This window comes from Oncorhynchus masou, chromosome 15, assembly GCF_036934945.1.
Source record: "Oncorhynchus masou masou isolate Uvic2021 chromosome 15, UVic_Omas_1.1, whole genome shotgun sequence".
NCBI classification, from domain to species: Eukaryota; Metazoa; Chordata; class Actinopteri; order Salmoniformes; family Salmonidae; genus Oncorhynchus; species Oncorhynchus masou.
The window spans coordinates 10,404,294-10,416,175 of record NC_088226.1 but is presented as its reverse complement, the minus strand read 5'-3'; the positions used below and the strand labels follow the sequence as shown (position 1 = coordinate 10,416,175).

The 11,882-nt window shown below is 41.6% G+C and overlaps 2 protein-coding genes across 2 annotated transcripts; one reads left to right on the top strand and one right to left on the bottom strand.

Annotated features, from left to right (window-relative positions):
* The first annotated feature begins 520 nt into the window (after positions 1–520).
* LOC135555580 (zinc finger BED domain-containing protein 6-like) lies at positions 521–5,339 on the top strand. Its single transcript, XM_064988138.1, has 3 exons — positions 521–602; positions 1,158–1,502; positions 1,620–5,339. The coding sequence occupies exons 2-3, from the start codon at positions 1,166–1,168 to the stop codon at positions 3,227–3,229; spliced, it is 1,947 nt and encodes a 648-aa protein (XP_064844210.1). The 5' UTR covers positions 521–602; positions 1,158–1,165; the 3' UTR covers positions 3,230–5,339.
* Positions 5,340–8,467: 3,128 nt separating this feature from the next.
* Positions 8,468–9,364, bottom strand: LOC135555578 (gamma-crystallin M3-like). Its single transcript, XM_064988136.1, has 3 exons — positions 9,310–9,364; positions 8,894–9,133; positions 8,468–8,743 (listed from the first exon to the last, which is right to left on the bottom strand). The coding sequence occupies exons 1-3, from the start codon at positions 9,334–9,336 to the stop codon at positions 8,468–8,470; spliced, it is 543 nt and encodes a 180-aa protein (XP_064844208.1). The 5' UTR covers positions 9,337–9,364.
* Positions 9,365–11,882: the final 2,518 nt, after the last annotated feature.

Below are 11,882 nucleotides of genomic sequence, written 5' to 3'. Positions count from 1 at the left end.
AAGTAGGGGGAGGTGCATCTGTGACATCCGAAAGTTGGACACTCAGATCAACATGAAAGTGTTGATAAAGTTTTCATTACAATGTCGAAATAAACATGGTTTCAACCCCCATATTACACACTCACAAACTGAAATCATATGTGTGTTCATTGTACAATCAGTTACTGTTTCAGTCATGTCTTTGGTCACATTCAGGTGGGTCAAACAGCACTGTAATGACTGGTTGACACTAGAGCTGCCCATTATTCAGGCGATGGCTGCAGGATGAAGTTGGTGAAGAGCAACTGCAGAAACTTGCTGTCGACTGCAGTCAAAACTGAATGACCTTTGATCACATGATTTCTGTAACGTTCATGCAGTCGACATGTAGGCCCGAGTCGGACAATGTTATCCCTATAATATAACTCACTTTGAAAGGGGGTGACCATCGGACTTGACATAAGCTTGAACGCACCCACTCAGTCGGTCAAAACAGCTGACAGTAAGCGGTTCGAAAATCGGAGGTGACGTAATTCTGCGACGTACATCATCAAATCGCGCGCTCAGAAGCACACAGCGCTCAATGACTATATATTTTACATTGAATTACGAATAATCAAAAGGTAAGTTAATATTTGCAACCATGCACTCCTGTTGTTTTAAAATAAAACGACGATGCCAAACAGACACAACGCTAGCTACTTGTCCGACATTTACCTTGTCCAGCAGACCTAAGCCTTGCTCAACATACCCACACAGCTAGCTAACGTTAGTTAACTAGTTACTAGCACTAGAATGGATCTCTATGTCTAGTACAGACCTGAACGTGTGATCCCCATCATGTCAGCTGAAGGTGTAACGTTGTGACTTCCAATCCTGATCCTTTTATTCAATTGTCTGCCCTGTTTGAGGTTGATGTAGCTAGCCAACTAGCTAGCTACAAACAAGAACTGTTCGGATTAGTAGAAATGTAACGTTAGCTAGATTTCCAGTTTTTCCTTCATTTTAAATCACGCCCACTACACATTTTCTAATAACGTTACACGTAGCTCACACAAGCCTAATTATTTACACCTAGTAACAGTTGTTTCCCATAAGCAACCAAAACAATTTCGATCTGTTTACTACATTGCTGCGGCAAAATGATTGAAGTTTTTTTAATTTGTTTTATTTTGCAGGCCAGACGATGACTGAGTTTAAGAGAGCCTTCTCACTGGTGTGGGATCACTTCACTCTAGTGACACCCAATAAGGTCCAGTGCGCCCTCTGTTCACAACGGCTTAGCTTCAACAAAAACACCTCCGCCATGTTAAGGCACCTAAGATCAAGGCACCCAAGCGAGGCCTGGTACAGCAACTCAACATCTGGAGCCCACTCAAGCACAAGCAACTCAACATCTGGAGTCCACTCAACGTTCTCTAACTCAATAATTAGTAGTGCTGGAGTCCACTCATCATTCTCTGGTACTACAGGACTAAACTCAATGTTTACAAACAATGCTGCTGCTGGACACCACATCCAAGGTATGTTTCCTTTAGGATAGATGGTTTTCATCCTGTTTCAATCAATTATTATATTTAGATTAGCATTCATTGTACATCTAATTCAATTTGAATTGATTATACTGTTTTATTTCACAGTCAGGACCACCAGACAAGAAGACCTGGATGATGCCCTAGTCAACATGTTGGTTAAAGACACCCAGCCATTTTCAGTAGTCGAGGAAGAGGGATTCGCTGCTTTCGTCCAAAAGCTAGACCCAAGCTACAATCTTCCAAACAAGCAAGCGCTGAAGAAAATGGTGGGGTCTCGGTGTGAATTCATCAATGATAATGTTGTATCGCAGATGGTAATTTCTGACTTTGTCAGCCTGACTTCGGACATGTGGACTTCTATAGATAAGCACAGTTACATTTCAGTGACAGGGCATTTGGTAGCAGAAAATGCCCAGTTATCCACTTTCCTCCTTGGGATTTCTAAGCTGCCTGAAAACCACAAAGTGATCCACATTGAGGAGGCCAAAAACCAACTGGTGGCGAGCTGGGGCCTCCACAGCAGGGTTGCTGCATTTGTCACAGAGAACAGCGAAAATATGGTAGCCACGGTTCAGAAACTAGGAATCCTCCAGTTGCCCTCTTTTGCACACGTCCTGAACCTTGTGATTAAGAGGTCCATGGAGGCTACTTTGGAGCTGCAGGACATCCGCTCCCAAGCGCGGGCTATCGTGTCTTTCTTCAAGTCTAATCAGAACGCAGAGATGAGGTTAGCCGAGGTGCAGGGGCAGCTAGGCAGGCCGGAGCAGAAGCTGATCCAGGAAGTGGACTCGAGATGGAACAGTAGCTTTTCTATGCTGGAACGCGTCTTTGATCAGAGGGAGTCTGTGGCTGCTGCTCTCAGCACCCTGGACACGGACATCATCCCTCTGGGATCTGCTGACTACGAGGTCATCCACCAGTGTCTTGGAGTGCTGGGTTCCTTCAACCAGGCCACAGCCGAGCTCGCCTCAGAGAAACGCGTCTCGGCCTCCAAGGTCATTCCTCTTGTCCGGATGCTGAAGATAACCCTTGAGAAGAAGCACGGTGCCATCATACACCCTACGGCTACACAGCTGGCGTCTAACCTACAGAGGGAGCTTCAGACGAGCTGCAGTATGGTGGAGACCGAGCCAATCCTGGCTCTCTCTGCTCTCCTAGATCCGCGCTTCAAAATGTTGGCCTTCGGGAACCAAGGCTACGCTCAGGAGGCGGTGAAGCTCCTCACCTCTGAGTGCGCCTCGTTAATCCGGATAAATCCGGACAAGGATGACACTCTGCCGCCGTCCACCACCGGGTCAACGACGCCCTCCCCGACATCACCCCACACCTCCTGGGCAATGGAAACCGCTTCCGTCTCCATGGCAACATCTCCGTCTAAGTCCCACGATGGGGGTCTGTGGGAGATGTTTGACAGTAAAGTGGGCGAGACACAGAGTGTTCAGAGCAGCACGGCGGATGCAGCGGTGGAGGTACAACACTACCTCAGTGACCCGTACCTGAACCGAGTGGAGAACCCCATGCACTACTGGGAGAAGCACTCCAAGGTGTACCCGCACCTGTTCCAGCTGGCTCGGAAATACCTCAGTGTTCCCGCCTCGTCTGTGCCATGTGAGCGCATATTCACCAAAGCTGGAGATGTGTTCAATAAAAAGAGGAGTTGCCTCAGTATGAAGGCTGTAGAGCAGATAATGCTGTTGAATAAAGGTCTAGTATAGCACAAGCAGGATACTGTCCACAGTGCTTCTCATGCTATTTGGCCTGTATGTAATGGACTATTAAATTTACCAAATGCATTGTAAATGTATTCTTCCTGCTTTGTGTATAAAGTATGTTAAAATTCCCTTTTTTTAAAGAGAAGTGGTCTATAAGAGCGTCTGCCAAATGACTTAAATGTAAATGTTCTACATTTTGAACATTTATCAGGGGGGCATTTAACCACTAGAGGGCAGTGCTGCACTGGCTAACAACCAGCACACTTGGGTGTACATTTCAAATCAAAGTTTATTTGTCATGTGTGCCGAATACAACAGGTGTAGACCTTACAGTGAAACGCTTACTTACAGGCTCTAATCAATAGTGCAAAAAAGGTATTAGGTGAACAATAGGTAAGTAAAGAAATAGAACAACAGTATAAAGAAAGGCTATATACAGTAGCGAGGCCATAAAATTAGTGAGGCTTCATACAGACACCGGTTAGTCAGGCTGCTTGAGGTAGTATGTAAATGTAGATATGGTTGAAGTATATGATAAACAGAGAGTAGCAGTTGCGTAAATGAGGGGTTGGTGGGTGGCAGGACACAATGCAGATATCCCGGATAGCCAATGTGCGGGAGCACTGGTTGGTTTATGGCTCTCAATAACATTTTATTTATTACTGGGTGGACTGAATTCAATATTGCCTATACATCACTATAAGTGTTAAAAATATATTTTAAAACGTATTTAAAAATCACTGAATACCATTTTGCATTGTCATGTAATCGTGATGGTTGTTGTGCAAAGTGAAATTGATGTTATTTCACATTCATATCACCACATATGGAGTTCTTTTGGGTGCTTTTTAAGAAAATATTATTTATCTTCTGATGGTTTATCCAATGCATATTGATGCAGATGGGGATGATGCTGAATGGCATTTTCACTGGAGGTACCTTAGTGATGTATGCAAGTCAGACAAGGGAGTCTGTAGCTGGTATACAACTTACAATTGACACTTATAAAGGGTTCATGTTTGAAAATTATGGGGGGGAGATTGCTCGGAGGCATTCCACTGTTTTTGTTGTTGTTGTTTTTTAACTTGGAAAGTCAGTTAAGAACAAATTCTTATTTACAATGATGGCCTAAACCAGACAACACTGGGCCAATTGTGCACTGCCCTATGGGACTCCCATTCACAGCCAGATGTGATGCAGCCTGGATTTCAACTAGGTATTGCAGTGATACCTCTTACACTGAGATGGAGTGTCTTAGATCACTGTGCCACTCAGAACCCAAGTTTGAAATGGCAACAGGTGAATAAATGAAGTGGTTGCCAAGGAGACCTCAAATGGCTACCCAGACTATATTGCCAAGGGAACTGTTGTTGAGCCAGTCATTAAAAAGTAAAGAGCACACATTAATAATGGATTTTCAATTTACTCTTAAAACAATACATATTTCACAGACATTTACTGTAATATGGATGCTCAATGGGAAGGCCATTGTAAGAATGTGTACAAGAATACTTCATATTTGTCAGTGACAATAGCATTTTGGTTGGGATGATTAGTTTTCACTATGTAAAAATCCTGGAAGACTGCTCTGAATCCTGTTGAGCTTCTGCCTTTCAGTCTTATCAGAGATACTTCTTGGCTTGTTGAGTTTTTGCCAATGGTGTGCCTGATATCGATGCAGCAAAAGCTTGTTATTCCGCCCATTTTTTAGGTTATCTACCTAAAACGCACTTTTCTGTAGATTGAAATAAGCTCTATTTTGAGCTAAATTCATTAAATGCTTTTTGTTTACTTGGACTGAGAAGAAGTACACAGTTTTCCAATGAGGCAAGGCCATTAAACATCAACATATTGCTGCTTTGAATCCACAATGAGTTGCACGGTGGTGATTTCAACTAATGTCCGTGTGTTTTGTATGTGAACATAAAAACAATGAATTTGCCACTGAGAGCTTTTGAAAGTCTTCATGAAATGTAAAAATAAAATCTAAAATATGAAACTAGTAGTGCAACCACAAACAAAGGCTGTCATAAGGATTATGTTGAAAACATACAGAGGGGGATGTTCTCCATGAACAATTATCGTCCTATGACTTACAACATGAGCGTCATAGAAATCACACCAATATTGCTAATGTAAACATATTTTAATATTAATAATAAAATGCCATTTAGCAGACACTTTTATCCAAAGTGATGTACACTACAGTGAGTTTATTTGATTTTATTTAACCAGGTAGGCTAGTTGAGAACAAGTTCTCATTTGCAACTGCGACCTGACCAAGATAAAGCAAAGCAGGTCGACACATACAACAACACAGAGTTACACATGAAATAAACAAACATACAATCAATAATATAGTAGAAAAATCTATATACAGCATGTGCAAATGAGGCAGGATTCTTAAGGTAAGGCAATAAATAGGCCATGGTGGTGAAGTAATGACAATATAGCAATTAAACACTGGAATGGTAGGCCGTACAGAAGATGAATGTGCAAGTAGAGATACTGGGGTGCAAAGAAGCAAAATAAATTAATACAGTATGGGGATGAGGTAGATTGGATGGGCTATTTACAGGTGCAGTGATCTGTGAGCTGCTCTGACAGCTGGTGAGGGAGGTAAGAGTCTCGAGCTTCAGAGATTTTTGCGGTTCGTTCCAATCATTGGCAGCAGAGAACTGGAAGGAGAGGCGGCCAAAGGAAGAATTGGCTTTGGGGGTGACCAGTGAGATATACCTACTGGAGCGCGTGCTACCGGTAGGTGCTACCTTGGTGACCAGTGAGCTGAGATATGGCCGGGCTTTACCTAGCAGAGACTTGTAGATGACCTGGAGCCAGTGGGTTTGGCGACGAGTATGAAGCGAGGGCCAACCAACGAGAGCATACAAGTCGCAGTGGTGGGAAGTATATGGGGCTTTGGTGACAAAACGGATGGCACTGTGATAGACTGCATCCAATTTTTTGAGTAGAGTGTTGGAGGCTATTTTGTAAATGACATCGCCGAAGTCGAGGATCGGTAGGATGGTCAGTTTTATGAGAGGATGTTTGGCAGCATGAGTGAAGAATGCTTTGTTGCCAAATAGGAAGCCAATCCTATATTTAATTTTGGATTGGAGATGCATACACTTCAGTATATGTAATCCCTGAGGGAAACAAACCTAGCACCACACTATTTCCAACTGAACCACACAGGACCAATAATATGGCTGGAGGGTGATTATCAAGCTGAAGTCTCGATATTAGTCTTTTGTCGCCGGCCTATTAGCTGCCACTGATTTTATTTTCCTCCCCCTCCTTGTATGTTTATTGTTAGCACCTTTATGTGAGTAATTAGTTGGGCTTTATTAGACAGCCGGCCCGGCTTTGTGCGGGAATAATTATTGTAAGCTTCGTGTAGGTAGTAGACAAACGTGTTTGTTCCTGGTCGTGTATTCTGCTGTACTGTTTTCGTCTCCCGTGTTTGGGGCATTTGTTTTTGAGCACCCAGTGTTTTGTGAGTGCATTAAATAGCACAGTAGTGAACTCTCTGTTTCCTGCGTCTAACGCCACACCCACGACACCCGGAGCGTTACAAGTTGTATAATGATGTAGAGAGAAAAGCTTTCGTAAATTGTATCAATATGTATTAGTGTTAATTGTACACTGGCTCGATGTTGGCCAATAAATTAGAGTAGTGTTTGTGGACTAGCACAACGTGTATGATTAAGTTTGTTAGCTCTACAAGTTGACTAATGCTTTAGTGTTAACATCAAAATCCCTCTTTATCATCTAAAGGACATTCATTTCAATGCTTGATGACAGCTTTGCATGCTCTTGGCATTCACTCAACTAGCTTCATGAGGTAGTCACCAGGAATGCATTTCAATTAACAGGTGTACCTTCTTAAAAGTTAAGCCAATCAGTTGTGTTGTGACAAGATCGGGGTGGTATACAGAAGATATCCCTATTTGGTAAAAGTCCAAGTCCATATAATGGCAAAAAACAGCTCAAATAAGCAAAGAGAAACAACAGCCCATCATTGCTTTAAGACACGAAGGTCTGTCAATACGGAACATTTCAAGAACTTTGAACGTTTCTTCAAATGCAGTTGCAAAAACAATCAAGCGGCTATGATGAAACTGGCTCTCATGAGGACCGTCACAGGAATGGAAGACCCAGAGTTGCCTTTGCTGCAGTTATCTCTTCATTAGAGTTAGCAGCCTCAGGAATTGTAGCCCAAATACATGTTTCACAGAGTTCAAGTAACATACACATCTCAACATCAACTGTTCAGAGGAGACTTTGTGAATCAGGCCTTCATTAGTTTCTGCAAAGAAACCACTACTAAAGGACACCAATAATAAGAAGAGACTAGACCAGTGGGAATTTGTCCTTTGGTCTAGAGTCCAAATTGGATATTTTTGGTTCGAACCGCCATGTCTTTGTGAGACACGGTGTGGGTGAACGGATGATCTCCACATGTGTATTTCCCGCCGTAAAGCATGGAGGAGGAGGTGTTATGGTGTGGGGGTGCTTTGCTGATGACACTGTCTGTGATTTATTTAGATTTAAAGGCACACTTAACCAGCATGGCTACCACAGCATTCTGCAGGGATACACCATCCCATCTGGTTTGGGCTTAGTGGGACTATCATTTGTTTTTCGACAGTTCAATGACACAACACACCTCCAGGCTGTGTAAGGGCTGTTTTACCAAGAAGAAGAGTGATGGAGTGCTGCATCAGATGACCTGGCCTCCACAATCCCCTGACCTCAACCAAATTGAGATGGTTTGGGATGAGTCGGACCACAGAGTGAAGGAAAAGCAGCCAACAAGTGCACAGCATATGTGGGAACTCCTTCAAGAATGTTGGAAAAGCATTCCAGGTGAAGCTGGTTGAGAGAATGCCAAGAATGTGCAAAGCTGTCATCAATGCAAAGGGTGACTATTTGAAGAATCTCAAATATAAAATATATTTTGATTTGTTTAACACTTGTTTGGTTACTATATGATTCCATATGTGTTATTTCATAGTTTTGATGTCTTCACTATTATTCTACAATGTAGAAAATAGTAAAAAAAAAAAAAAAAAAACTTGAATGAGTAGGTGTTCTAAAGATTTTGACCGGTAGTATATATAATTGGCCTATGATATATCATACCTACAGATGGAAACACAAAACACCAAATATTGAAATGATGTAGCACACTCAATTGTTTTACGAATTACCAATTACTTTTATTTGGTCAACATAACATATCTAGCACATATCAGTGATACGCCTCATGCTCATGAACCTCATGCCACTCATGCCCATATCCCTGAAGTTCCTATACTCTCCGGGCCTCATGTACATCATCCTGCCTCTGAAGTGAGGCTGCTCGTACATCAGCCAGTGGCCATCCATCACGTTGCAGGACTGGCAGTCGGACATACGATAACGGTCCATGATGGAGTCACAGTCGTCCATCATCTCATGCATCTGACCTCCGAAGTTATCTCTCTCGTAGATCCTCATTCTGTAGGATCCTCTGTGCTGTTAGGAGGAAATAAGAATATGTTGAATGAATTACTGAGTACATCAGACTGCTGAAAAGCGTCACAGAGCCAATGTGATTTATTATGGACATCACAAAGCTACTTCGAGCGGGTCTGTTAACAGCAGACTAAGTATCATACTGCCTACCATGGGGATCGTGCGGCAGGACCTGATATCAGTCATTCCCATCATACTCTGGAAGTCAGAGTACTCTCCCCTCCTCATGAAGTACTGGTTTCCCATGTAGTTGTTGCGGTCGTAGACCATGAAGCAGCCGCTCTGAACCCTACAGGAGTGGCACCTGCTCAGGTAGGAGGACATGTCAGCGCAGTCGCTGCTGCACTCATAGGAACGACCCTGGAAGTTCCTGTCCTCGTAGAAGACGATCTGAAAATAAAAAGGGATCATTTCTATGAACTAAAATATTTTATGAAACAAACATTTTTGAGAAATGTAGGAACTTTAAAGAACTTTTATGTTGTAGTTGGGGGTGCTAGAACACTACAGGTATTTTGCATGACAATCTATGAAAATGAAAGTATATATTTTGGTTTTAAACTTACCCTGCCCATGTTCATGCTGGTGGACATGTTTGCTCACTGTGCTGCTGGTTGCTGCTCCTGAACTGATTCCTTCCTGGTTTAACCCTTTCTTTTATACCTGACCAAACCTAAAGAATTCCCAGCTCCATTGTTCAAACCCCTGACCCAGCAACATGCTATAGAAGCCTGCAGAGGCCACTGAGGTTGCGTCCACATTTCCAGTGACTGGATCCCTCAGTGTCTTTAGAAAGACTGTTTCTCAATTGTCTGTTTCTCAAACAAAGTAACATATAGCCTTTTGAGAGTTTGCCACAGCTAGTAACATCCTTGAAAAGGAACGTTCTCCATACAGTACATGTCACAATGCTTTTCTACGTTTTGTAATCTTATTTGATCAAATATTAATGATACATGGCTCAATGTTATATTGTAAGCTCATTTGATTTAAGACATTTAGCATAAATCACACATATTGAATGAAAAGTGAAAATCTGGGGTTAACCTGTTAGTTTAAACTATGTATTGTTACTCATCTTTTGTTCAGTGTGCTGATTTAACCATTCTTAAACCTCAGTGGACTTGACGTAGACAGACATTCCTAACCAGTGAATACATCATCAAAAGTGAGTCGAACTGAACTAACATTTATGGTTCATAACACGATACTACAGAAATTGTTACAAAGCGTTCAATTGTATTGAAAAATATTTCAAATACTTAAATTTGTTAATTAATTTATGAAGCCTTTATGAAGGGTTTATAAAAGGGTCTGTAAATAGTTAATTAGAGTTAATAATACTTTATAGATTTTACAGTATAGTTAATTCACACACAATGGTACACTCTGCCCCCCTAAATTCAATATTAAGATAGTTTTTACAATATTGAGGTTATGAAAACAAATGTTCCTCTGATCTATAATTTGGGCACATTTAGCACACACACACACACACACACACACACACACACACACACACACACACACACACACACACACACACACACACACACACACACACACACACACACACACACACACACACACACACACACACACACACACACACACACACACACACACACACCTCTCTATTAATCCATCTCTCTATTAACCACTCCCTTCTTAAATATCCCACACACACATTGTGATGACAGAGAGAGGCATGCTATAAGGCCTATCTGTCCTTGCTTGCATCTTTCACATATCCTCTGTGGGAGCTTTTTATAGGGAAATCTTCTGCTTTGCATCAAGTACCAACTATTTTTAACATCTCACATTCCCAAGATACTTTGGAGTACCAGGCGTGATACATTGTACCGTGAAGTTTGGGTTACCAGCTGGGAATGTTCTTATGTAAAAACACCCGCCTGGATTGACCCGGTGCTAGGCACCGATCCAGTTAGAGATCCAGTATATAGATACTGTAGATATTTAGAGGTGTGGTGTGGAGCTAAATTTGGCACCTATTGTTTTGTTATGCCAGGTCAGGTGATCACTCTACTGTGCTGATAGAAGCCTCATGCAGTCCTTCCTCTTCCTCTGAAAAGGCCATTAGTTTTCACTATGTAAAAATCCTGGAAGACTGCTCTAAAACCTGTTGAGCTTCTGCCTTTCAGTCTTATCAGAGATACTTCTTGGCTAGTTGAGTTTTTGCCAATGGTGTGCCTGATATCGATGCAACAAAAGCTTGTTATTCCGCCCATTTTGTAGGTTATCTACCTAACACGCACGTTTCTGTGGATTGAAATAAGCTCTATTTTGAGCTAAATTCATTAAATGCTTTTTGTTTACTTGGACTGAGAAGAAGTACACAGTTTTCCAATGAGGCAAGGCCATTAAACATCAACATATTGCTGCTTTGGAGCCACAATGAGTTGCACGGTGGTGATTTCAACTAATGTCCGTGTGTTTTGTATGTGAACATAAAAACAATGAATTTGCCACTGAGAGCTTTTGAAAGTCTTCATGAAATGTAAAAAGAAATTCTAAAATATGAAACTAGTAGTGCAACCACAAACAAAGGCTGTCATAAGGATTATGTTGAAAACATACAGAGGGGGATGTTCTCCATGAACAATTATCGTCCTATGACTTACAACATGAGCGTCATAGAAATCACACCAATATTGCTAATGTAAACATATTTTAATATTAATAATAAAATGCCATTTAGCAGACACTTTTATCCAAAGTGATGTACACTACAGTGAGTTTATTTTATTTTATTTAACCAGGTAGGCTAGTTGGGAACAAGTTCTCATTTGCAACTGCGACCTGACCAAGATAAAGCAAAGCAGTTCGACACATACAACAACACAGAGTTACACATGAAATAAACAAACATACAATCAATAATATAGTAGAAAAATCTATATACAGTATGTGCAAATGAGGTAGGATTCTTAAGGTAAGGCAATAAATAGGCCATGGTGGCGAAGTAATTACAATATAGCAATTAAACACTGGAATGGTAGAACGTGCAGAAGATGAATGTGCAAGTAGAGATACTGGGGTGCAAAGAAGCAAAATAAATTAATACAGTATGGGGATGAGGTAGATTGGATGGGCTATTTACAGATGAGCTATGTACAGT